At 55.9% G+C, this 25913-nt stretch overlaps 9 protein-coding genes across 9 annotated transcripts; 5 read left to right on the top strand and 4 right to left on the bottom strand.

The window, feature by feature from the left end:
• Positions 1–1645: 1645 nt before the first annotated feature.
• On the top strand, positions 1646–3938 carry N656DRAFT_408688 (acetolactate synthase). The gene is made up of 2 exons (XM_064809557.1): positions 1646–3369; positions 3426–3938. Exons 1-2 carry the CDS (start codon positions 1779–1781, stop codon positions 3482–3484), a joined length of 1650 nt encoding a protein of 549 aa, XP_064673497.1. The 5' UTR covers positions 1646–1778; the 3' UTR covers positions 3485–3938.
• Positions 3939–6774: 2836 nt separating this feature from the next.
• Positions 6775–9079, top strand: N656DRAFT_775926 (uncharacterized protein). The gene is made up of 4 exons (XM_064814533.1): positions 6775–6827; positions 6894–7153; positions 7230–8622; positions 8688–9079. Exons 2-4 carry the CDS (start codon positions 7015–7017, stop codon positions 8734–8736), a joined length of 1581 nt encoding a protein of 526 aa, XP_064673498.1. The 5' UTR covers positions 6775–6827; positions 6894–7014; the 3' UTR covers positions 8737–9079.
• Positions 9080–10576: 1497 nt separating this feature from the next.
• N656DRAFT_408924 (uncharacterized protein) lies at positions 10577–11662 on the bottom strand. The gene is made up of 2 exons (XM_064809558.1): positions 11594–11662; positions 10577–11518 (listed from the first exon to the last, which is right to left on the bottom strand). Exon 2 carries the CDS (start codon positions 11381–11383, stop codon positions 10829–10831), a length of 555 nt encoding a protein of 184 aa, XP_064673499.1. The 5' UTR covers positions 11384–11518; positions 11594–11662; the 3' UTR covers positions 10577–10828.
• A 616-nt stretch (positions 11663–12278) lies between these two features.
• Positions 12279–14400, top strand: N656DRAFT_775927 (Galactokinase). Its single transcript, XM_064814534.1, has 2 exons — positions 12279–13158; positions 13217–14400. Exons 1-2 carry the CDS (start codon positions 12527–12529, stop codon positions 14166–14168), a joined length of 1584 nt encoding a protein of 527 aa, XP_064673500.1. The 5' UTR covers positions 12279–12526; the 3' UTR covers positions 14169–14400.
• Positions 14401–14450: 50 nt separating this feature from the next.
• N656DRAFT_702340 (uncharacterized protein) lies at positions 14451–16043 on the bottom strand (the record flags this gene model as incomplete). Its single annotated transcript, XM_064811011.1, has 2 exons — positions 14451–15395; positions 15456–16043. 2 exons carry the CDS (start codon positions 16041–16043, stop codon positions 14451–14453), a joined length of 1533 nt encoding a protein of 510 aa, XP_064673501.1.
• A 398-nt stretch (positions 16044–16441) lies between these two features.
• N656DRAFT_775929 (uncharacterized protein) lies at positions 16442–18165 on the top strand. Its single transcript, XM_064814535.1, has 3 exons — positions 16442–16596; positions 16671–17713; positions 17772–18165. The coding sequence occupies exons 1-3, from the start codon at positions 16594–16596 to the stop codon at positions 17824–17826; spliced, it is 1101 nt and encodes a 366-aa protein (XP_064673502.1). The 5' UTR covers positions 16442–16593; the 3' UTR covers positions 17827–18165.
• On the bottom strand, positions 17856–22552 carry N656DRAFT_834980 (phosphoribosylformylglycinamidin). The gene is made up of 2 exons (XM_064818739.1): positions 20674–22552; positions 17856–20616 (listed from the first exon to the last, which is right to left on the bottom strand). The coding sequence occupies exons 1-2, from the start codon at positions 22409–22411 to the stop codon at positions 18275–18277; spliced, it is 4080 nt and encodes a 1359-aa protein (XP_064673503.1). The 5' UTR covers positions 22412–22552; the 3' UTR covers positions 17856–18274.
• Positions 22553–23306: 754 nt separating this feature from the next.
• N656DRAFT_766200 (uncharacterized protein) lies at positions 23307–23966 on the top strand (the record flags this gene model as incomplete). The annotated part of the gene is made up of 1 exon (XM_064813462.1): positions 23307–23966. The coding sequence occupies one exon, from the start codon at positions 23307–23309 to the stop codon at positions 23964–23966; it is 660 nt and encodes a 219-aa protein (XP_064673504.1).
• An 815-nt stretch (positions 23967–24781) lies between these two features.
• Positions 24782–25826, bottom strand: N656DRAFT_795614 (uncharacterized protein; the record flags this gene model as incomplete). Its single annotated transcript, XM_064817437.1, has 5 exons — positions 24782–25072; positions 25198–25389; positions 25522–25527; positions 25594–25672; positions 25789–25826. 5 exons carry the CDS (start codon positions 25824–25826, stop codon positions 24782–24784), a joined length of 606 nt encoding a protein of 201 aa, XP_064673505.1.
• Between the last annotated feature and the right edge of the window lie 87 nt (positions 25827–25913).

The raw sequence follows: 25913 nt of genomic DNA on the forward strand, positions 1-25913 counted from the left end.
CGCTGTTCACTCCACTTAGGTTGAACCCCACACCGCCCTACCGCTTGTTGTGACGTGTCTTGGCGCCTTCAATGAGCATGCGCTCCGTGTCCGGATTTCGGAGGCGGGAGAGATTCGGTTGGCAGGTACGGTGTGTATTTGCGGAGGGATCGGATCCGACGAGCAGTCCACTCACCCACGCCCCAAAGGCGATGCAAAGACACGTTACACGACCGAGAAACAAGGCAAAAGGATAGAAAACCGGGCTGTAGGCCTCAGCACCCAGTAGAGATTTTCAGGTTTGCACACATTATGGGTCGAATAGACTTGGATGAACCAGAAGGGAGGAAGAACTTAAGAGTTTGGGTGTCCAATTGCCCCTTCCGATATTGTGCCGGCCACGAAACAGGTAATTTACATAGTAACGTTCGGGTAATACGAACAAGCTGCATACTGCGTATGGAAGGTAGCGTATTAATGTTGGTTACCTCCGTATGTACTTTGCCATTGGCCACTGCTTCCCCGCATAGCCGCTAATTAAACGCCGCTCCTCCATCACTGCACCCTGGTTCATCTTCACCGTGTTACCACGGCCACTGAACTGGAAACCAAACGTCAGTAGAGGGTACCTTAAGGTGGGGGACGCAGCGAATTCCTTGAAACACCGACCCAAAATCCAGATACTCCGATCAGAAAAGCCCGAGCAACGATTGTCAGAGGATTGAATCCTTTGGATCTGTCCCGAGTGAGCTGTGCCTTCTAGGCCTCTTTCTGCGGTGGCTATCCGCGCTAGCGATGGGAGCGAATCGGACGCTTGTGCATCATCCGACATCGCCACATAAGAGCACCATACGGCCCGTGCATGCACCCTCGATGTTGCCGTTTACTTACCCCACAGTTTGGCCTTGAAAATTTGAGACGGCGGCGACTCATACCCGCGGTACGGCCACTGCCCGCTCGCGCCAAGCTCAGAGATTCTTTCTTCAAACCTTCTTAATCCTCCAAGTGCTGGGACCCATTGACTCATCGCATTCTTATGAAGGCGTTAATTTCACCCAAACCGTCTTCTCGGTAGCAGTTCCATCTGTTCCATTTCCTTTTTTCCCTTCTTTGTAGGCGCATTCTCCGGGACCCTCTCCGCTCTTTCCACATCCACCGCCTGTCATGCTCCGTCAAACCAGCCGCGCCCTGAAGGGCCTGGCCGCCGAAGGTCGGATCGGCCAACAACGAGCTCTCGCAAACCCCCAAAGAACCACGATCATAACAGCAAGACGCAATGCGCCTTCAAATGTCAGAACCCAGACCTCGTCGGCTACCGCAAAAGCAACCGCCACGTACGTTTTCAGCCAAGGACGCTCACAATGACTCGTTGGCACCAGTGGATGGGTTGCTAACTCTCCTCCAACACCAGTCCGCGGCCAACGCCCAGCCCAGCATTCAATGCCAGCAGCCCGGGAGATCGAGGCCATGTCCAGCCGCTCGTCAATCCTCGCAAGAGCGAGATGGATGAGTCGTATGTATCGCCGTTGCATGCCACCCGAACCCCGCTGCCCTGAGGGCTGACTTAATTACCAGGTTCATCGGGAAAACTGGAGGAGAGATCTTCCACGAGATGATGCTCCGGCACGGTGTCAAGACTATCTGTACGTTCGGCCATGATATTTTGGTGAAACGCTTGCTCATGCCGTCTCTGTGCAGTTGGCTACCCTGGCGGCGCTATTCTCCCCGTGTTCGACGCCATCTACAACTCCCAGCACTTCAACTTCGTCCTCCCGCGGCACGAGCAAGGAGCAGGCCATATGGCTGAGGGCTATGCTCGCGCCTCGGGAAAGCCCGGCGTTGTGTTGGTGACATCGGGTCCTGGTGCCACAAACGTTGTCACACCCATGGCGGATGCCCTCGCTGACGGCACGCCAATGGTTGTTTTCAGCGGTCAGGTTGTCACCTCTGCGATTGGCAGCGATGCCTTCCAAGAAGCCGACGTGATCGGCATCTCGCGGTCTTGCACAAAGTGGAATGTTATGGTCAAGAGTGTTGCAGAGCTGCCTCGGCGAATCAACGAGGCTTTCGAGATTGCTACAAGCGGGAGACCCGGCCCCGTTCTCGTTGACCTCCCGAAAGACATCACGGCTGGTGTCTTGAGGAGAGCCATTCCCACCGACGCCGCCATTCCAACCATTCCCAGCGCCGCATCACGCGCTGCCCTCGAGTTGACCAAGAAGCAGCTGGACGCCTCGATCCGCCGCGTTGCGCACCTCATCAATATCGCCAAGAAACCCGTCATCTATGCAGGCCAGGGTGTTGTCTGCTCAGAGCGTGGCCCCGAAATGCTGAGGGCTCTGGCGGACAAGGCCTCCCTTCCCGTCACAACCTCCCTCCATGGCCTCGGCGCTTTCGACGAGCTGGACGAGAAGTCGCTGCACATGCTTGGCATGCACGGCGCGGCCTATGCTAACATGGCGATGCAGGAGGCTGATCTCATTATTGCACTTGGCGGTCGCTTTGATGACCGCGTGACTGGTAGCGTCGCCAAGTTCGCTCCGGCCGCTAAAGCCGCAGCTAAGGAGGGACGTGGTGGCATCGTGCACTTTGAGATCATGCCAAAGAACATCAACAAGGTTGTGCAAGCGACTGAGGCCATTGAGGGCGACGTCGGCGCGAATCTTGAAATGCTCATCCCTCAGGTCGAGGCCAAGTCGATGGCAGACCGGCATGAGTGGTTTGACCAGATCAAAGAGTGGAAGAAGAGGTGGCCTCTGTCGGACTTCGAACGCTCCGAGCGCTCGGGTCTGATCAAGCCCCAGGCGCTGATTGAGGAGCTGAGCAATTTGACGGCGGACCGGAAGGAGAGCACATACATTACCACCGGCGTTGGCCAGCATCAGATGTGGGCAGCTCAGCACTTCCGCTGGCGGCAACCCCGGACCATGATCACTTCCGGCGGTCTGGGAACCATGGGCTACGGTCTGCCGGCAGCTATCGGGGCCAAGGTCGCGAGACCCGAGGCCTTGGTGATTGACATTGACGGTGATGCCTCCTTCTGCATGACTCTGACGGAACTTTCCACGGCGGCACAGTTCAACATTGGCGTGAAAGTCATTGTTCTGAACAACGAGGAACAAGGCATGGTCACTCAATGGCAAAACCTGTTCTACGAAGACCGCTACTCTCATACCCACCAGAAGAACCCAGACTTCCTGAAGCTGGCGGATGCTATGGGTGTGCAAAGCAGGCGCCTGATTAAACCGGAGGAGACAACGGAAGCTCTCAAGTGGCTCATTGAATCCGATGGGCCGGCCCTGCTCGAGGTGGTAACGGACAAGAAGGTGCCCGTCCTTCCTATGGTGCCCGCCGGGTCCGCCCTGCACGAGTTCATCACTTGGGATAGTGGTATGTACTTCCAATTAACCCCTCACGTGGTTCCCATCAGCTGACACAGACAATAGAAAAGGATAAGAAGAGGCGGGAGATAATGCGTGCGCGCACATGCGGTCTGCACGGTTAATCGGCAAGAAGGCAGCTTTGGACGACCCTTGACACTTCTCGCTATGTGTTTAGTTGAGAATCATGCCTTGCATCATATGGGAGACGGCGACAACCCTGGTTTGGCGATCAAGCCAACATACAAAATAACGCATCATCGGGCAGGGAAAAAGTGCGGTTGCGGGTCCAGATTTGGATCTGATTTTACATGCTTTGTTGGGGGAGGAGCCCTGGCTGGGTTCCGCGAATTGTTTCGTCCCGTTATACTCCGTATCGGGATGCTGTACATATTGGGTGAATGGATACCACAGAAGTTCTTTGTTCGTTTTTATCTTGAGAAATTTGCGTCGTTCGTTTTGACTCAAGCTCGGTACATACTTGCCGTTTCGAACTTGCTCCCGGACCCGGCCGGGTGAGACTGAGCTTGCACAAAAGCTTCTGTTGGTTTGTCTGACAGTCTGACTGCATATGTCGATCAGCAGGATCCAACAGTGTCCGCTCTCACGGCACTACTACTGCATTGTGAGTGCAATCATTCCTCTGGTGTTCACCTTTGAAGTCTCGCTCGCTCACAACTGAACAACCGAAGCCGTAGCGCATCCGCTACCTCCCTCCTCGGTGCCCCGGTACGCGTTCGCGGCCGGCTGCGCTCGAGGATGTAGAGGACGTGCTGTGCTGGGTTGCTTCCCGGTCTCAGTGTGGCGCGCGGAAACTTGATCTCGAACGGGTTGCGCTGTCCGGGTTCGGTGCCGACGCGCAATTGGCACTGGTCGCTGCGTCGGCACTGCGCACGGCGCTGTCATATCAAGGGGTGTGGAGATTGTTTCGGTAATCGCGCATACCCGGAGACGGACCTCGCGGTGGAGCCCGAGACTAAATCCGGGCCGGTGCCAATCCGGCCCCACTCGCCGGCGATGCTCCACTTCTTTTCACGACGCGTTTGTGCCCGATCGGGAAATGCGCGCCGATCCGAGGGTTTCGCCCGCGCGGGCCGATCCGGCGGAATTTCCGCCGCATGTAACAATTTTGAAGGCGTCGAGGGACGTGTTTGCGCCCGAGGCAGAGCAGGCGGAACTAACTTGGATGATGGGACGAGGATGGTCGTGGTTAAGAGGATGGAGGGGGTGCATCATGGCTTTGATAAGGGCGCGGAGAGTGGGACGAGGGAGTGGGTGGGAAGGGAAGAGGCATATCAGGTTGTTGTAAAGAGTTTGAAGCATGGGTTTTGAAGACGTGATAGGGGGATATGGACTGTTCAAGCCAGTGTTGTTCGTTAGTTCGATACACTGCCCATTAAGCCTTCTCACTGAGTCACTGTAGCATGGCGCCGAAGGCATTGCGACACAGTATAGCAAAAAATGCCGGAGCGAGCAATGAAAACTTGAACGAACGCGACTGCCGGTCTGCCTTAGATGGAATGGAGAACTTTAGTGCCAAGTTGGCACGGAATACGGAGGTACGGATAGTTCTCCTTACAATCGCATGCAGTCCTCCCGATGATCCGAGGACCGAATGACTCCGTGCAACCAGCCTGCAAGCTGCAACTGACCGCCACTTGCAGCAATCTTCATGTAACGGGCTGCACACCTTGCGAACTACCATCATACCATCAGCCGTACTCCGTACCTCCTTACTTCGTACAGTACTCCGTAGGTTTTTCAATCTCTAACGGACGCCACATTAGCCACATTAAGCCTTGGCATGTTTAGGAGGCCGATTTATGATTTTATGTACTGTACTCCGTACATACATGTATGTAAGGTACCTAGCTTGAGTGGAACTGCCATGAGGGTGAGCTAACGAACAAATAAGAGGTGTATGTATTGTATCGGGCGTCTCTGGAAATCTCGTGGTGTCAGGCGGTGATGAGACATCGGGAATCAATCGCTTTGTTGGGGTAGATGCACTTACACCGACAAGCATGCACTGAGCTGTTTTCCAGAAAAAGCAGTATTGCATAATGTACATAGAGTACGTATATATGCTGACTTAGCAAGGCTGCAGCGTCTGTCGAGTAATGTTCCTTTTACCTATCGAATCAATTGCATCGTTGGTGTCTTGCGAGTCTACTGTGATAGGTTGGCAGGTGGGTTATGGTCACCGAATCACCGTCTTGGCCGCGATGGTACTTACTACTGGGTATCTATGTCAAACGCCTCCACATGTCACCCAGCATCAAGACCCTCTCCCTGCCGATGCTTAGCTATCGGGGCAAAATCCTTGAACCAGCCTTAAACCTACCATGATGGACGAGTGGGCGAGACCAAGCTGGCAAGCTCGAGCGAGCCAGGCCCTCCGCCAGCTACCTACTATAGGTATATAATCCTCCAGAGAGCACACCAAAGTATAGAATAGGATCTTATATGCTAGTAACTACCCAGTTATATAAGACTGCACTGAGGTAAATATCCACTATGTACGCCTGGAGAAGGAAGCTCTTGCCACTCGGCTCCAAGTCGCTCCATTATGTTGTCCAAGTTTTTCACCCGACATTCATGGATGTCTTGTGTTAACGGTTCTGCGGCTTGCTGCAGGATGAGAAGGTGATGCCCAATTTGTTGACGGGAGCGGCTCACGGTGCTCACCTCACAAGGGACAAGGAGAGGAAGCTGCTAAGCGGCCTGAGCCCTGTTCGATTCCCTTTCGCGAACCAATCGAAACAAGGTAGATCCTCAATGTGCAGTCAGCTTGGTGCTCTCCCATTGGCTAAGCCGGCCTGGATCCGTTCCTATACATGAACTCCGCTTGTAGTGGAGACACTGTCTCCCCGAACCCCCGAACATTTCGAGTTTTCGACCTCTTAGGAAAGAACCTAGCTGGCGATGACTCTGACATTTACCAACCGACATATCCCGCGCGCTATTTTGCGATGGACCGCGCTGGCGGGCGCGCATGATTGTTAATACGGTGTCTTTGATGAAGCGGAGGTTCTGGTGGGTACTGCTGTAGCGGCCATGTAGGAGCCCGGTAGGGGCTGCAGGGTTGGGTGCATATTGGCTGCATGGCAGGACGTCGCGTGTGGCGTTGCTGGCGGCATGCGAGCGCAACAACAGACCCCGGGGCTAGCCTTGTGGACGATGCGAAGCCCGTTCCTCGCCATCTGGGAGGGGGACTTTCTCGTTGTGTTCATGTCGTTCCTATGTCTCGCCGACTGCGGTGATCCCCCTTCAAGTTGCAGGTATGATTCTAACCCGCAGCAAGCATGAATTTCGATTGTTGCGCTGTTGGCCGGTCCGACTTACAATGGCCCCCTGGCCTTACATGCAGGCCCGGGCCTACGGTGACGCCTACCTAGTAGTAGGCTCGGTAGGTACCTAGGTATCTGGGCACTTCTGAGATGCATTGTCAGGTACTGCACTGCCCAGGTAAACTTATCGAAGCACGTTGCTAGAATTTCCTGTTGCTCATACGTATATCTGTTACTCGTTCAGGTCGTTGCTCTCGATCACCCTGCTTTACTCAGTCTTTCCTACCCCATTCTTATCCGTCAGGTTTCACGCGTCTTGCTGCTCGTTTTTTGACTTCAGAACATCATTGACACTATCCTGACCCATGGCCACGCAACCCGGCGAGTGTATCAGCAGACTCAAAAGACGGTACCCTTTGCCGGTGCTTCTTGTCTTCCTGCAAGATGCTGGGCCTCTGCTCAACGAGGAGGGGAAGGACCAGCTGGGATTGATTGAGTCTGAATGCATGTCCCATATCCATGTGTCTCTCTTTCTACAATGCTGCCCATGAGAGAAGCTAACGGAGGGGGTGGGTTCCAGGCCGCTCAGCGAACCTGTGTGCCCCTGGCTTGCACAAGCCATGGCCCGCCAGTCCGTCAAGGGGGCTAGGCTACACGGGCACGCGCTCCGTCACTGATGACATTCACCAGGCCAGCACACCGACCTCCCATATTCAGAACGAGCATACCGCCCAGTTACGTCGGAGGACTGCACGTGGTTACAAGAAAGAGCGCGTCGCATGTCCCTTCTGTTCCGAAGCCAACATGTCGAAGTCTTTCTCACGCAAAACTGACCTCAAACGTCATCTCGAAGACTACCACGGAACGAATGCTCAGTGGCTCTGCCTTGAAAATGGCTGTGGCATGAGCTTTGACTGGGAGGCAGCGCGCAAGTCCCATGTGAAGCAAGCGCACAGCAATATGCGCTATTCCCCAAAGGAAGCCTTCATCCAGCTCTGCCCTCAGCTTGTGTTTGCCTGTGGCTTTACCACTTGCACGAGGGTCTTTGAGGCAACAAGCGCCCAGGATGCCGGACAAGTTGCAAAAGATTATTTCCGTCACGTCATTAACCATTTCAACGACAAGGCGTCTGACCGGACTTGGTCTTACTCAACCCGTATCCGGAACTTGCTTCGCCAGAATGGCGTCGAGCTCTACTGGAAAGGGAGAAAGAGAAAGAGAGACGGGAAAGAGGGTCATAAAACCCTCGAGTGGCAGCCTCACACCTCGGGCGTTCTGAGAGTGATGCTTGAGACCCGCCATCTGCCCAATGTCCCCTTGATAGTTGAGTGGGCTGTGACACTGGGCTCTGGACAATTCCCCCTTCCCACGCTGCCGGCGGAGATGCGCCTTCCTGTCATGGAGAGTTGCAAGTTCTGCAAGGACGCTACGGTTGCCCAGGGCCTCGCAACCGAGGCTGATTGGCACCACCACCAGGTGATGGATGCTGTTTCCCCGCTGACCGGCCTAGCTGCATCTGAACTATCGGAAAGCAAGATGGATAATGACTTGTGCCTCACCGGGATTTTCAATCAACCACCACGGTTATCCCCTCCGGGGCTTTCGAATGTCGATGCATATGGTCTTCATCAGCAGGCGTTGATGTCGTACGAACCGGCCTCGTGGACTGGCCCTCAACCTGGAGTACTGCCACGGTGTCTTCCACCAGACAGCGACCACACCGGCCTGTCTCTCCAGTCCGCACTCGCTCCGGACCCACCAAATCTCATGGAGAACGACATCTTGCACACAACCTCTTACGACACCTCGCCGTTGCAAGATTGGTCTAGCGTTTTCGCGCATCATGCCCTCTCTTTTCCGCATCAGGCAGATGGCCCCCAAGCAAATGTCAAGACTGGCGAATACCCCAACGCCTTGCATGCCGAGTACTGGGACGGAAGCACGCAAAACTCCGTACCAATCTCTGTTGAGAGGTATCGTACCCTGCTCCACCAGCACCTAACCAGAAAGATCTGCTAACGCCTTGACACATAACAAGTGAGCACCAGGGGCTACAAAGCGAGGAAGAGAATTACCAGGAAGATTGAGTGCCTGAAGTTCACAGGAACAGACTCACGGATGGAATCACCAGTAGATGGGGCCAATGACCTACAACGCCTCCCGAGGCGATGCTCAGGTGTTGAGGGATAAGGGGCCTTGGAGCGGCCAGGAGTTTTCAGAGTCAGCTAAGTACGGGCCTTTGCTCTCCATCTGCGGATACTTTTAGACGTTTTCTTTAGTACCTTATCAATGGCAGCAGAAGCCCGGCTGCCATGGGACGCCCGTTGAATGCAGGGCAACTTTAGGTTGGGTTATATACGGCGGTATCAAAGTCTTGTTGATATGGAGCTCTAGACAAAGTCGATTTTGTGGTTGCAATTTCAGAGCGTTGAAGTCCCGGCGTATCCGTAGATATCACATACTATATATAGCAAAACAGAGAAGGTAAGGTAATCGTACACTGTCAGCTCACCCACCATCACCCTAATGGGGGCATTGGAGCAACATTTGCAAAGCGTCGGACTAAAATTATTGCCATCAACTGAAACTAGGTACCTAAGCATTCAAATCAACGAATCTAAATCATTCATCCCTTGAACTGATATGACTTGAACCAAACTTGTCCTCCTAGTAGACCGACATGATCTTGGTTCTCAGAACCACCTGACCGCCCCTTACTAGTTCACATTGCCGAGTCAATTTATTTGGCCGGCCTCTATTAGTATTCAATTATATGAACGCATCAGCACTGTCCGCCCCAGATCAAAACCTGAAAGGTGACATGATGGCAAACTCACCGGGCAGTTGGGACAAGTGCACTGCCCCTGGGGGCAGTTACAGGTGCCGGATGAGGCGCAGCCGCAGTCGCTCATGGTGGACAGTTTGTAGATGAAGGTAGGTTGCTTTGATGATACAGTTGAGCTGAACCTCAATCGTCAAGGACTCAAAAGGTTTGAAAGTACTAGTATTCTGACTCCTTTAGGTGGCGGATATATATGGAGTTTGAGATAAGGTACCTGCAATAACAAGACAAAGGGTAGGTAGTTCAACCGCCGGTCGGAAACGGATACTGGGGATAGAGGTGATTCTGCTGTGGAATATATAGATTTGGAAAGAGGTGACAAAGACCAAGAGACTTGACCGGACGGATGGGCGAATGAGACGGATGATGCGTGGTGGCGGCGGGATGACGTCGGGTCATTGTCATAGCAGAGATGTTATGTAAGAGGAGCAGAAGCTGGGTAAGACACTGTAGGTAAGGCACATACCTGCCCGGTAGATCCACCCCTAAGGTACTAGTAGCTAAGGTACATAGGTAAGTACCGTAGGTAAGTTAGCCAGCTGCTCGGATCACGGACACACCCGAGCGCGGATATTCAAATTCAAACTTTGGCAACACACCAACTAACTTTGTGGTTATGGAAGCTTCAAGGCCTTGAGCCCGTGCTGGCGGTAATGCTGAATCCGTAAGTCTCCCGGCTCTTGCGCCCCTTTTCCGGCAGCACAGATCAACCGGTATACAAAGTACTTAGGTGTTGAAGTTAATTCTTACTCCCGGTTTATTATGGGAAAACTTTATACGGTTGATGGGTTGAGGGGTTGCATTTTCTCAGGGGTTGAAAGTCAGAATATGGATTGGAGTGTGAAGTAGTTCCAGTTGAGAGTGAAATGACAACAGGGAGGGACTGACCACGGAATGCTATGGATCTTCATCCATGATATCCTCCAAGAATCTAGACTTGGATAAATCATGATATACCGGTCTATCACTGGCAATGGTTCTCAGACCGACCGAATTTCGCGTCCTGGGAGAAGTGAGCGCAGCCCCTTGTAACAGAATAATATCCATACCAAGATGGATTAAACACACACTTGCTGTCGATTATCTTGCTGCAATAAGACCAAGCCTTTTCCGCGTACTTCTATAGATCCCGGACACTGATGACAGTGTCTCCCTACCCAAGGCGGCCTGGATCTCGGAGAAAAAAACGCTTGAAGTCCAAAACCAAAACACCAGTAGAGACATTATATGATGCGGGCTCGGTACTAGTATGGTGAGTAATGTGTGATGGTCTGCTGAAGCACAGGATGAAGGGCATTGGCAACGGCGTGACGGGCCGTAGTAGCTCCTGGGCGCCGTCAGTGGGCGGGGAGTTGTTTGTATCTCCTCCTCCCACTTCTCCGAAATGATCGCGTCTCGAGCACCTTCATACCTTGCGAGAATGACAATCTGGACCTGATGAGCTGATGCGGAAACCGGGAAAACCACCATCTCATATCTCGACGTAAATCCATCATCGACCGAGACAATCCGGATTCGATGAGGAGGGTCGGCCAGGCATGTAGACCCCTAGGTTCAGGGTGTAGACAACCAGCAGAGTCACCTTCACCGATCTCTCGGTAAGATTCGACTGCGCTAGAGTAGTTGGTTCGGGAAACGCCTCTTCCCACCGCGTAGGTCTTAATCTTGTCATTGAGCACTTTCCTCAGCCTGACGAGTCGCAACTCGTCGTTCCAGTGCAGTCCGCCAGATTCGTTCCCTCCAGGGTGGACTCGCTGTGTTCGAAAGGTGCCGCTAGCGACGGAGACCCAATTGCCATTTGTTGACTTGTACTTGGACATTGTGTTCCTTGGAAGCCCACCAAGATGATCTGTGAGGTCGCAGTATATATAGGTTTGCGTGGAGTATCTCATGGATTGTGGTCTGGATTGCGATCAAGAGGATATGGGAATTGCTGTCGTACCGGCGGAAATGGTGCGTGTCGCCTTTCTCGCTCACAGTCGATTTCGGTGAAACGATTGAAAAGGGAGCGTGGATAGGCTGCCGGTCTACGGAGTATCAGAAACTGAGGGAAGCGAGTGGAGTCGAACTGAGAGCCTCTCTTGTGCAGTTGCCAGACTCGCCTTGTCCAACCACTTCGGCCACCTCGGCTACACTACCCGTGGGGGGTTGAAAGTAGGGGAGGGGACTTGAGTTATATACTGAGATTATGGAATGCTTACAGGTTTGTGGACTCAGATCTTGAGGTCAACATGGCGGAATATGAAGTCCCTATAGTAACCACCGGCTTGTCTGTGTGAACAGAGGTGATGTGGGCGAGAATGGGCAGAAATAGATCAGCGGTCAACGTCGGTGACATAGCTGCAGTACATAATCATTCTACCTAGGTACTATATTGAAATAAGAGGACAACACTGACATGTGACGATCAGGAAACCCCAAGACTCCCTGGTTGTGCGATCGATCGATCGAGTCAAAAAGATCGCAATTGCATATTGGTGAATGATGGAGTTGGGAACTTGGGATCGTCTTGTTTCCAACACTACCAACATAATGGTGCAGTGTGAAGCTTGAATCCGGATACCTAGTGGGCTGTGACGAGGGATGCGTGGTTTTGATGAGTTGCTTGAGTTTGAAAGGAAGTGAGAAAATATGATAGTCTTCATGTGTTGAAACTGACCACCGAAATCAGGTACATACTAATACATAACTGGCAAATACACGCAGTAGTTCTTTCCACTGTCCAAGCTGCACACGTCTTGGTATCCACATGACATTCTGGCAGCACACCGTTGTTTGTAAACGGGCGATCTCTCTTTCCTAATCCGACCGCAATATCGGTCAAGGGTTAACTGCTACTGGCTCAATTTATGTGGTGTACTTCGTAACCTTCCATTGCTCCGCTTTCCCTTCCCACCTCAAACAAGTCTGCGCAACCGTAGTGCGGGGCATTTCAAGATCTCTTGATCAAGGTCTTGGAAGTCGATCAGCACATCTTCATCTCCCTTTTCACTCATTCTCTCCCTTATTCCTCTATCTTTCAGTATCATTCTGCAATGGCCGGCACTGTTCCGATTGCTCACTCCTTAGGAGACATCTACCCAACCGATGAGCTGCAGTCGCAGACGGAGCGATGGAAGCAACTGTTGGACAAGTTCTGGCATCTGCATCGCCATGCGCCCGAGTTCATCTCTCGGTCTCCGGGCCGCGTGAACATCATCGGGGAGCACATTGACTATTCCCTGTACTCGGTGCTGCCCATGGCCATTACCGCGGACGCACTGCTCGCCGTGTCGACCGACCTCACACCCACCAAGGAGGGCACTTTCAAAATCCAGATTGCCAATGTGCAAGAGCAGAAGTTCCCGGCGCATGAGTTTGACATTCCTTATGATGCTGTCGACATTAACGCGACAGTGCATGAGTGGACCAACTACTTCAAATCCGGGCTGCGAGGGGCTCTGGAGCTCCTGCGCAAGAAGCACGGCGCTGACTTCAAGCCCAAGAGCATGAAGATTCTGATGGACGGCACCGTCCCCGCCGGCGGCGGCCTGAGTTCGAGCGCAGCCTTCGTCACGGCGAGTGCTCTTGCGGTCATGGTGGCTAACGGTGAGCAGACGGTGGACAAGACCGAGCTGACCGAGCTTGCCATTGTGAGCGAGCGGGCAGTGGGCGTAAACTCCGGGGGGTAAGTGCTCCTTCGACAAACAAGTCTGGCAAGACACCTTACTGATCTCCTTTCCCAGCATGGATCAATCCGCCTCGGTCTTCTCAGAGCGCGGCTCAGCCCTCTTTGTCTCCTTCAGCCCGCGCTTGCAGGCCCGGCCAGTCCAATTTCCCAAGACCAACCCGGAACTGATCTTCCTCATCTGCCAGTCCTTCGTAACCTCAGACAAGTTCGTCACGGGGCCCATCCACTACAACCTGCGCGTGGTGGAGTGCAGTCTGGCGGCCGCCTATCTCAACGCCGTGCTCAACCCGCCGGGCACCCGTCTTCCCGCAGACGCCTCGCCGCTCGGCATCAGTCTGCACGGCTTCCAGGAGACCTACTTCGCCATAACCGAGCAAGCCACAGGCCAAGACAAGGATGACGCCGCGCAGCTCTCATCGCTGATCGACCTGACCAAGCAGGCCGTTACCAAAGACGAAGGCTACACGCGCGAGGAGATAGCCTCGGTGCTGGGCCTCTCAGTAGCGGACCTCGAGGCGCAGTTCATGTCGCGCTTCCCCGTGCGCGCAGAGCGGTTCAAACTTCGTCAGCGGGCGCTGCACGTCTTCAGCGAAGCGCAGCGCGTGCTCCGATTCATGGCCATGCTCGAGGGGGACAACCCGGAATTGGCAGCGCAGATCGCCGCGGGCGGCGACACCAGCGCCTACAGCGAGGCGCTGGGCGCGCTGCTCAACGAGTCGCAGGACTCGTGCCGCGACCTGTACGAGTGCAGCTGCGACGAGATCGACCAGATCTGCGACATCGCCCGCAAGGCCGGCGCCGTCGGCAGCCGGTTGACGGGCGCTGGCTGGGGTGGGTGCACCGTCCATCTCGTGCCGCGCGATAGGGGGGCTGAGGTGGCCACGGCGTTGGGGATGCATTACTACCTCAAGAGGCCCCTGACGCAGGAACAGCAGCAGACGGCGATGGTGAAGAGCACCCCGGGGAGTGGCAGCGCGATCTACTTGGTTAAGGATGGGAAGTTGTGAGCGTCTATTTTGAAGGGTGTATGAGGGAAGGAGGAGAGTGCGCGGGGGAGGGGATATAGGAGTGGAAGATCGCTTACCAGTCCGTTTCCTTTACCTTGCCTTCCCAGGCTGGACTTGTACCATACCATGGGGTAGCTATATCCGGGACGGACGAATGCCAAATGCGCTGACTGACCTAAAAATGAACAAGAAGACGGCGAAAAGACATGAAGAACGTCCTTGATATCCTACAACGACGCGATATCAAACTTAATCTCCAAACCACTTATCTACCTACCTTACCTACCCCCCATCAACACCCGCACCCGCCCCTCGCCGCAACCCTTCTTGCACATCCCTCCTCCTCTCCACGCTCCTGACCTTGCGGTTCGCCTTGACCTGCACCCGCCGGTACTTGGTATACAGCGCCACGGCGTCGCGGAGCACGACAAACAGGCATCCGCCGACCAGGCTGCGGCCCCAACGCTCCTGCAGCAGGCCCGTCGGCGCGCCCGGGCCGCGCCACGGCCGCACCCACGCGCGGGGCGCCGCCACGCGTATTAGCTCGCCCATGCCGTATGAGATGGCCGGGAAGAGGAGAGATGTCACCATGCTGTTGATGATTTCAGTTAGGTAGGGGGTTTCGGGAGGGGCGTCGTTGTTATTGTTGTTGTGATTATTGGGTTGTTGTTGGTTGTTGTTGTGGTCCTGCGGATTCGGATTTGCCTGTGGCTGGGCGGGTGCAGCTGCTGGGGGTTGAGCCGGTGGTGGTGGAGGCGGAGGAGGTAGTTGGGCAGGCTCAGCTGGTGCGTCGCCGGCAAGGATTTGGAATTCCTCCTCCTCATCGTCTTCATCGTGAGCGTGTCCATCTTCGTTGTCGTCCGCAGGCCCTATCCTGAACTCCACCTCCTCTTCGATCTCAACCTCTACGCGCCAGTCGAGAACGAGACCCAGCGCGGCGCGGCCGAGGTTTACCACGGTTCCCCATATCCCATTGGCCCGGTTCCCGTTACGTCCTTCAGCGGGCGGGGCTGCCGCCGCTTGGACTGCCGCTTCCTCTCCGGCGCCGGCCTCGTCAGTGGGTGGCCGGCCGCGGAGTGCCCGGTTCAGTCGCCTCTCCAGCGGCCCAAAGAGGTCGTAGTAAAGAAACGTGTACCCAAGATGCACGTAAGGCATGAGGGCCATGGCCCACTCTGGCGATGGCGGCCATTGGGGCAGGTCTTCATGCGCGACGAGAAATGCGCCGTACTGTGTAGTGTTATCAGCAAGACTTGTTGAATGGGGAGACCGAGAAAAGGCCTAACTTACCAGGGCAGAGATGGGCACAAGAACAATGCTGCCTAGCCACGGCAGCCACCGCATAATGATCAGCCCAGGCCCAATGGTCGACAGCGCCCAGAACTTCCCCACCAGGATCGGTAACCGCGCACGCCCGTGCGAGCGGTCCATCCACCACTCGACCGCATCGGTACCGGCAAAGATGCTGGCCGCGCCGCAGCCGTACCAGGTTGCGCCGGCGAGGGTGCCCCCGGAGACAAGCACCAGCAGTATGTAAGGCGCCGCGCGGCTGTAGCGGCGGTACAGGCGGTCGCGGATGGCAAGAAGGGCGTCGAACGGCTCCTCGACCGTGATGGGCGCCTTGCAGGCAGGGCATTTGAGCCCGGACCTTGATGGCCGGTTGGACGATGATGCCTCCATCTCGGCGATCCAACGCAGAAGACACCCCTCGTGCGCCTCAAGGCTGCACGGGCAGGGGTTCACCCACGTCGCATTCGGGGTGTCGGTGTCGTTTTGTAGGCAGATGAAGCAGACGTGCTGATCGTTTGTGGCAATCGGCGCTGGGACGATGGTGTGTGGCGGGGCGGAGGCGCTGTTGCCGGTGGTCGGCGTCGCCATGTTTGGCTGGGTGGTGAGGTCAAGTACGGAGTCTGGCGAGTCGATACAGGTTGAGGCCTAAACTATCCGTATCCGTATTCCCGGGTGAATTGGTTCTAGGTGTGCTGTGAGTGACCAAGCATAATGATGCTGGATGCTAATGATTTAGCGTACTTCGTACATGCACCTGAGTTTGTGTCTTGAGCTCTTTTGCCCTTTGCTCAGGCAATATTGATGGTTGATATCCTGACAAGGCTGGAGATAGACGAAGCTGAGGGTTTGGTTGTCAGCGACGGCTCTGACGCAGCTGGTATTCAACTGCACGCCAAGCCACTTGCGCTAACTTAGCAATGTTAGCATCGGCAGAATAAGTGGGGCGCTTCCAGACCATGACGGGAGGTGCCCCACCCGATCCCACCCCAACCTTCAACCCCTCCATCTTCCATCGACCGGCGTAGAATCGGGCGGACACATTGCGTCGAGCTTAAAATCCAGCCTCACCAAGATATCATTCTACCTCAGAACTACGAGATAGCCAACTCCCATTGGAATCAGCTCCACTCAGTCGACAATGGTAAGCACATTCTTTCCCTTCATGCATCTCTGTATCATCCCGACGACGACGACGACTAACGCGGATTCCCACAGACGACAACACCCAAGCAGCGCCTGGCGCTGGCCATCTGCGACTTCCTGTCGACGTCGCTGACAGATGGCACGCTGCAGGCCGAGGAGAAGGACTCGATCGATGTGGCCATCAACTGCATCGCCGAGGCCTTTGGCGTGGACCCGTCGGACAAGGCCGCCATGACGCAGGCCGTCGGCACGCAGAACCTCTTCCAGATCTACTCTGTCTACGAAAAGCTCAAGAACGCCGCTCCCAAACCCACCACCTCTTCCAGCAGCACCGAATCCTCCACCCCCGGTCAACAACAACAGCAACAACAACCGCCAACCGTAACCGAAGAACAAAAGAAGCAAGCCGAAGCGCTAAAATCCAAAGGCAACGCCGCCATGGCGCAAAAGGACTACGCCGCCGCCATCGACCTGTACACGCAAGCCCTAGCTCTGACACCAGGGAACCCCATCTTCCTCTCGAACCGCGCCGCCGCGTACTCCGCAGCGCGCGACCACGAATCCGCCCGCGCCGACGCCGAGGCCGCCGTGGCCATCGACCCCAAGTACACCAAGGCGTGGAGCCGGCTGGGGCTGGCCCGTTTCGCTTTGGGAGACGCAAAGGGCTCCATGGAGGCCTACGCCAAGGGCATCGAGCACGAGGGCAACGGCGGCAGCGAGGCCATGCGCAAGGGCTACGAGACGGCCAAGAGGCGCGTCGAGGAGCTTGCTGCTGACGAACAGGCCCCTTCTCCCGCGGCGGCAAGGGATGCACCCGGTGGTTCTGCTGGTGCTGGGGGAAGCGGTGGTGGGCCGAGTCTGGCCGATTTGGCGGGCATGTTTGGCGGTGGTGGTGGACGGGGTGGGGGCAATGGTGGTGGTGGAATGCCTGATTTCGCGTCCATCATGAACAACCCCATGTTTGCGTCCATGGCGCAGAACCTCATGAGCAACCCGGATCTCATGTCCAATCTGATGAACAACCCGCGCCTGCGCGAGATGGCCAACTCGTTCACCAGCGGCGGTGGGATGCCGGATATTGGCTCGTTGATGTCGGATCCGAGCATTGCCGAGATGTAAGTCTTTCGATTTTCTATGCGCAAATAGGTGAGGAGGTTGCTAACAGAGTTGCAGGGCTCGGAATATGATGGGTGGTGCCGGGCGGGGCGGTCCTGGAGCAGGGAGGTGATCATATTATATGGATTCTGAATCTGGTACATAAAACGGCTTAAGCCTCGAGGGTCTCCATGATACTGAGAGTGAGAGCAGCGAACCATACACACATATCTTTACGGTCTGATTGCTCTGGTGTTATTGATGTTATATCCAAAGGTCGTCTGGTTCTTTGCCTCACTACACCAGTAATAAGACAAGGGAAACTGCAGGTGGAACATAACACTGCTTTCTAGCTTCCAGAACACACTACAGCTCCCCAGAGGAAAATGTCATGAAATACAGTGTACAACGGACACCGGAAACCCCTTTTTATAGGTATCAGTAGAGCTACACAAAACACATCCTCCCCCTATATACCGGCCCTGAATCACCAAACCACCGTCATCCCGCACCTCCCTCTCTAACAATGCACCAACGCCCAAAAAGCACCCAGAAAACACCCACCCCTGATCTGGTCTAGCCTAGCCAACCCACCTCCTCGCGCTCCTAAACATGCGCAACCACGGCCCAAACTCACCCCACGACCCCACCTCCTCAGCCGGCACGTAGCTCGCCACATCGGCCAAGATGGTCCTCTCCGGATGCGGCATCATAGCCAGCACCCTGCCATCCCTGCTCGCGACACCCGCCACGCCCGCGGGGCTACCGTTCGGATTGTACGGGTACTGCTCCGTGACATTGAGCCGGTTATCCACGTAGCGCAGGGGGATCCCACCAGCCTCAGTCAGCCTGCGGAGGGCGTCCTCCGACGCAAACTGAGCCCTGCCCTCCCCGTGGGACACCACAATGGGCAGCGACGAGCCGTCCATGCCGTGAAAGAATACCGACGGCCGGGCCGGGTTATCCCGGACCGTGACCATGCTGAAGCGGGCCTCAAACTGCGCCGAGGCGTTGCCCACAAACGTGGGGAAGTCCTCGGCGCCGGGGATGAGCTCTTTTAGGCGCGAAAGCATCTGGCAGCCGTTGCACACGCCCAGCGTGAACGTGTCCTTGCGCTGAAAAAAGTCGGCCAGCTCGCGCCGCGCCTTGTCGTGCAGCAGGATCGACTTGGCCCAGCCCTGGCCGGCGCCGAGCACGTCGCCGTACGAGAAGCCGCCGCAGGCTGCGAGGCCCACAAAGTCGGCCAGCGAGCGGCCCGCAAGGATGTCGGTCATGTGGATGTCGACGGCGTCGAAGCCGGCGGCGCGGAAGGCGAAGGCCATTTCGGCGTAGCCGTTGACGCCCTGCTCGCGGAGAATGGCCACGCGAGGCATCCGGCCGAAGAAACCGGTGATAGATGCCGCTAACGGGGTAATGTTCTCGGTGGGCGAGAAGGTGAGATCGAAGGAAAGACCAGGGTCGTCGGAATCCAAGACGGCTGCGTACTCGGACTCGGCACACGACGGATTGTCTCTCAGCTTCTGCATCTCGTAGGACGTCTTGGACCACCATTGCTGCATCTCGCCTCTGTCGAGGGTGACGAAAGGTGACCCCTCGCCGTAGCGAATCGTGAGCGTCTGCTTGGAGGTCGGCTGAACTCTGCCAAACTTCTTGATCAAGCCGGCAGGTGGCCCGCATGTGGCAAAGCATCGCTTGAAATTGATCTCGTCCGAGGCACGGACTTGGAAGACGGCACCCAGCTCCTCGTTGAAGAGAGCCTTGACCATATCCGCCGCACTCCCCGAGTCTGCAATTTTATCCATCATCAAATCGACACCGCACCGGCCGGCGAACATCATCTCTGCGATGGTCGTGATGAGACCGCCGTCCGATACGTCGTGGTATGCCAGGACGACACCGCTCTCATGCAATTGAGCCAGCGCGTCGAAGTAGTCCTTGAGGAGGTCCACATCCCGAACATCTGGTGCCTCGTGGCCAATCGCACCCAGAGACTGCGCGAGCGCAGACCCTCCCAGGGCCTTGTGGCCTTGCGCCAGGTCGACATAGAGCAGAATGGACTCGCCTACCTCTTCTACCCGACGAAGTTGTGGCGTCCACGTGCGTCGAACGTCTTCCACAAGCGTAAACGCCGAGATGACGACAGATACAGGCGCCGTTACGCTCTTTCTCGTCTCCCCGTCCTTCCAGGATGACTTCATGGATGTCGAGTCCTTACCGACGGGAATACTGATGCCGAGTTGCGGGCACAGCTCCATCCCGATGGCCTCTACGGCCTCATAGAGAGCTGCACCCTCACCAGGATGGTTCACAGCAGCCATCCAGTTCGCAGAGAGCTTGACACGCCGCAAGTCTCCACGTTGTGATCCGCCCTTGATATCCGCCGCGCCAAGATTCAGTAAACTCTCAGCAACCGCCATTCTGGCGGAAGCCGCAGGAGAGATGAGTGCAAGGGTGGGCTTCTCGCCCATAGCCATCGCCTCGCCCGTCCTTGACCCGTTCAGGTTGAACGATGTCGCTGTCACGGCAACGTCGGCAACAGGTGTCTGCCAAGGTCCAACCATTTGGTCGCGTGTCGTGAGACCACCAACGGTCCTGTCACCAATGGTGATCAGGAATGACTTGGAGCCAACTGACGGCATCCAAAAGACACGTTGTACTGCTTTCCTGAAAAGCTCCGCATCACTGACAGAACCGCCGACGGCCTGGTTCAGGCTGGCGATAGGATCAAACACTGGCCAAAAGGGTTTCTTGGAGTTGACAATGCGCTCCAATTTCCGCCCCTTGGGAAAGAGGACATCCATTGGCACGTCGATCGGACGCGGGTACTCCTTTGACTCCCTGTCACTCAGAATCAACCTTGACACACCGTCAACCTCGCGAGAGAGGACGGTGCCGACATCCGAGAAGCCACATCGCTCTCGCCCTTTTAAATCTAATTAGCCAAGACTGGAAAGGAAACAAAATCAGGACCAGGACTTACGGCAGATACTGGTGAACCGCTCCATCCCTTCACTGTTTACCAGAATGACGTACCGCTCCTGGGCTTCGTTGCACCAAATCTGGAGCGGGCTCATGCTGCGGTCCACGCTTTCGACCTGACGGAGCTCGAACCTACCGCCAAAGCCAGCGTCCCTGACGAGCTCCGGCAGCGCGTTCGAAAGGCCGCCAGCACCGACATCATGGATCATAGCAATAGGGTTTTGATCGCCCAAGGCAACGCAGGTATTGATAACCATTTGTGCTCGGCGCTCCATCTCGGGGTTGCCACGCTGGACGCTGTCAAAATCCAGGTCGGCATTGCCTTCTCCCGACGCATTGCTCGAGGCAGCACCACCCCCAAGACCGATCAGCATCGCTGGCCCACCCAGAACAATGACGTGTGCTCCCTCGCGAACATCCTCGGGCCGCTTGAGCGCGTGCTTTTCCCTGACGGTGCCGAGGCCGCCGGCAATCATGATCGGCTTGTGGTAGCCACGGTATTCTCCTTCGGCGCCGGTGTCGTCAGCCGTGAGAAGGGTTCGGAATGTGCCTGTTAGGCAGGGGCGTCCGAACTCATTGTTGAAACGGGCGCTGCCGATGGGGGCTTCAAGCATAATGTCCAGGCTGCTTGCGAAGTGGGCCGGACGGCCAACGTCGATTTCCCACGGCGCTCGATGGTCGGGGATAAGCAGGTCCGACACCCAGAATCCGCAAAGCCCAGCCTTGGGCATTGAGCCCCTCCCAACTGCGCCCTCGTCGCGGATTTCTCCGCCAGATCCTGTAGCTGCACCGGGAAAAGGGGCAATGGCCGTCGGGTGGTTGTGGGTCTCGACCTTGGCCAAGACATGCAGAAGCTCCTTGTTCAGTTTCCAGGAACCAGTCGAGTAATCGGGGGCCCAAAAGTGGGCGGACGGCGAGCCCTGCATAACAGCAGCGTTGTCACTGTAGGCAGAGATGGTGAAATCCGGGGTCGCTTTGTGAGTGTGCCGGATCATGTCGAACAGGGATTTCGTCTTGGTCAGCCCATCGATCGTCCAGTTCGCGTTGAATTGTTTGTGGCGGCAGTGCTCAGAGTTGACCTGGGCGAACATGAAGAGCTCAATGTCGTGCGGCGGGCGCCCCAACTGGGTGAACTTCTCTACCAGGTACTCCACCTCAGACTGGTCCAGCGCCAGACCGCGGGTCTTGTTGTACTCATTGAGCACCTGCGCTGGGTCCTGGCCATGGGCGAAGATGTTGACAACCTCAAGAGGTAGGGGCTGTCCCTCGGCAAACATGGCATTGAGATCCGGGGCATTGACGGTGAGGTTTTCGGTCATGCGATCGTGCAGTATGTCGCGGAAAGGGACCGTCTTGTCGTTATAAGGCTGCTCGAACTCGATGGAGATGATGCGCCCGCGCTCTATCTGGCGAATCTGCTGCTCGAACCCGCACACATGGGCGATGCTGGTGGCCTTGGAGCTCCATGGCGAGATGTAGCGCGGAGTCACGTACCAGTTCCGACTGAAGCCGATGTGCGTGAGATGGGGGGTAGACGGGCCCGAGTCGGCAGGGAGTGGGAGCAATTGGGCGAGTGTCTGTCTGGCAGAGGCAGCATCACCCTCAATGTGGGCATAGTAGATCCAGTTACCGCGGAGAGCGGAAACTTTGATGGGCGCAACTTTGTTAATCAGCTCCTTCAGTTTTTGCGCCTCGAAGTCGGTGAAGCAGGAGTCACCGGAGAGGGTGAGATACGCCATGGCAAAGGGCCCGATGGCGCTGATGTTCAGTGGGAGAAGGCACTGTGATTGCTTCGAGGTTGGACAAAGAGCCAACGCTCACTGGGATGAGTTGAGCTCAATGTCATTCACAAGGCAAAGCGAGGTCGGAAGGCGGGGTTGGGGGTGATGATGCTTGAAATTTTAAGGTGGGGAGTGTGCCTGAACTTCTGAAGGACAGAGCCCCGCCTTCTGAAACTGGTGGATACAATAAGTTCAGTTACCACTGCGAGAGTATGTACCTCAATGTCTTGTTGAGAGCGCCACGAATCAAGTGAATTGTTCGATATATACAGAGTTTAGCCTCTCCCGGCCTCATAGTGAGATGGAATATCCTGACAATCACGTCACGCCCGCTGATAGAAATGTTAGTGAAGGTAATTGCACTCACAAGGGGAGGCAAGGGTCAAAAATGTTTTGAGTGCAAGTTATGTAACCCGGGGTCAGGAATGGATCCTTAGCCGTAACCTCCCGCGCTTGTCCCACTGGAAGGGAACCAATCAATCGAGAGGAAGAGCACCCTGTGGACCCACCGTTCTTCTCGATGCTCAACTTTTTTGCTTTTACCGCGAGCAATCGTCCTCCACTGCGCCGGCCTGGGTCCCCTTCCCGAACGACACCAGCGCCAATCCGTCACCCAATTCGACTTGTGGAATTGATATCCGGGAACTTCCATCCGATAGCGAGGCGAGGCAGCCTTTGCGCGCATCTAGAGTCAGCAGGACTCGGCAGGCGTCGAATGAATAATCCTCGGGTCAGAACCGAGGGAGTGAAAGAGCGTCGCCTGGAGGCCGAAAGCTGAAGGCATCTTCTCCGGAAACACAGGCAACACATTCAAGAACGACCTTTAGGCGATACCACCGCAATTACCGCAGCCATGTCCTTCTCCATGACCGCCCTCCGGGGCGTTGCCTCGCGACTCCTGACGCAGCCCAGAACCGCCATCACCACCCTCCGCACACCCATCCTCACACAATGCCGATCCTCTCCAGTCGCCCGCACCTTTTCCACAACCCCGACCTCCCTCCTGAAAAGCTCCAAAAACCCAGCAGCCGCGGCAGCACGCGCAAAAGCCCAAGCCGCCTATAGGGCGAGGCAAAAAGCCCAAGCCGCCAAGGCCAAAGCCAAGGGCAAGGGCCGCGGGCGGCGCGGGGACGCGCCGAGCGACCCCAAGATGATGAATATGGCGCTGCACTTCAAGGTGCTGACGACGCGCAACGTGCCGCCGCCGCTGCGCATGGCGCGCAACCGGCACCTGCGGCACTGGACGATCCACCGGGCGTGGCTGCTGTTCCGGCGGCGGCAGCGGCACGCGCGCGAGCGCACCCTCATGCGCCAGTACCAGAGCATGATGGCCGCGTGCGAGGAGCTCCGGCTCACGGCGGGGCCGGGCACCCGCGACGAGGGCTACCTGTACCGCGTGGCCATGCAGAAGCACGGCGTGTACGGCCTCAACGCGGTGCCGATTGAGTACGCTAGGGCGCAGACCGAGACACCGGCCAGGGTGGCGTGGAATCATGACTGGAAGCGGAGTTGAGGTAGTTTGTTTGGCTGGTACGGGATAGAATAGGAGGAAGAGAGGGGGAAGTGTAGTATTCCCCGGAGGCCTCATTGCCGAGCATCGCTGTCTGTGGGATTCGGCAACATGGGGGCGATTTCGTCGTGGAATGTAAAGTATTCTGTATCATAACACATTATAGCTGGTGCATACGGCAGATAGAGCAAGTACACCGGATTGGAATAGGCTGCTTGCAATGCCTCTGCACCCAATACCAAGACGAATGATCCATACTACGCTGAGTTTGGTATTTCTCATTAGATTCCCAGTCTTTTTGTACCGGCAGACAACAGCAAGAATTAGAAAAAGCCTCATGGTAGCAGTCTGACCTCGCTCCCAATGCCCCCCAAGATGGAAGTCTGTACCCGAATCGTTGCGCGAATCTTCCACCCAGTAAGGATGATCCGCCTCGCCGCCCAGAAACCCAGTGTCCGGGAATATCAAACTAACGGAAAGAGATACCGGAATTCTATAACATGATAATAGTACACTGGGATCGTAACTGCCCGGTTGTGGCGACGCATCAAGCCTTTCCGAGAAACAATAAGCACAAAGGTTCCCCTTTGAGCTTCGCGATCTGGTGCGGTGCGGCGCAATCTGATACTTCCCAGGGCAGATCTGAGAAGGGGGATTGCAGATCTCGGCGTCTTGCAATCGCTAGTCCCCAGTCATCGCAACTCTGGTACTCGGAACCGTTTCCGTAGGCGTTGCCTCGGGTGCTCTGTAATGGCACCAGGTGCCCAGCTCGGAGTGTAGACACTCTTGGTTGCGATCCTCGCTCATCCGGAACCTCCTCATAAGATGACGCAGCAGCCGCTCCCTTCCCCCTTTTCAAACATGAGCAACGACGCTCTCGTAGCCGCCTCGAACACGTCGTCCACGCCCTCGCCGCTCAGACTGGAACACTCGAGGTACTTTCGGGCGCCAATCTCTTTGGCCACACGCTCACCGTCTGAAGGACTGACAAAATGTTGAGACCTCTTGCGCATCTCCTCTATCGCGATCGGGTCGTCGCGCAGGTCCTTTTTGAGACCGACAAGAATAATCGGGACATCGGGGCACCGCTCTTGGGCTTCCACAACCCACTGTCGCCGCCCGGGTTAGCTCTCTGGAGCAGGGAGAAAGTAGCGCGCCTAATATATCAACCCATAAACAAAAGAGGGGGGCGCCGTAGACGGCAGCAAATGGAAATCAAAACAAACAATCCCACCTTGTGTTTGACGTTGTCGAGTGAATCTGGCGTGTCGACCGAGAAGCCTATTAGGATGACGTGGGCTTTGGCGTATGCTAGCGGCCGTAGCCGTTCATAGTCCTCCTGCCCCGCAGTATCCCATAGCGCAAGTTGGACGGACTTGCCGTCAACTCTGCAATCGGTCACATAGTTCTCGAAAACGGTCGGAACCTAGCGTCGAAAGCGTCGTCGGTGGTTAGCTGGCCAGGGGCTTTCTCGAGCAGGGGATGTTTAGAATCGAAAAACGCAAGGCGGTCGAGGCGTAAGAATCGGGCTGTGGTGTATGTTTGTAGGTCTACTTACGTAGTGCTAGGTTGCCGGCGTTAGTCCTGAGCAAAATCGTGGGGCGGGGCCTTATGCCAATGGGGCACCTACGGTTGGGAAGAAGCCCAGAGTGAACACACTCAGCAAGCTGGTCTTGCCGCAAGCACCGTCGCCGATGATGACGAGTTTCCTAGACAGTGTAACTGTGTCAGCGGGTATGGTTTTGGCAAGTAAACATTGGCCACCGGGGCTTCGTGATGCTGTGCCATGTATTTGGGACTCAAACACAGAAAATGGCCAGCTTACCTGCGGATGACATTTTGAGCATTGCGGTCGTTTGCCATAATTAGCTAGCAAATTGGGTGGATGAGCGTCGGTCCGCTCGCCAGCCTGTTGGTGTGCGCAGTCGTGTCGAGAAAGGGACAGGAGTT

Source organism: Canariomyces notabilis, assembly GCF_033297395.1.
Source record: "Canariomyces notabilis strain CBS 508.74 unplaced genomic scaffold N656scaffold_3, whole genome shotgun sequence".
Taxonomy (NCBI): Eukaryota; Fungi; Ascomycota; class Sordariomycetes; order Sordariales; family Chaetomiaceae; genus Canariomyces; species Canariomyces notabilis.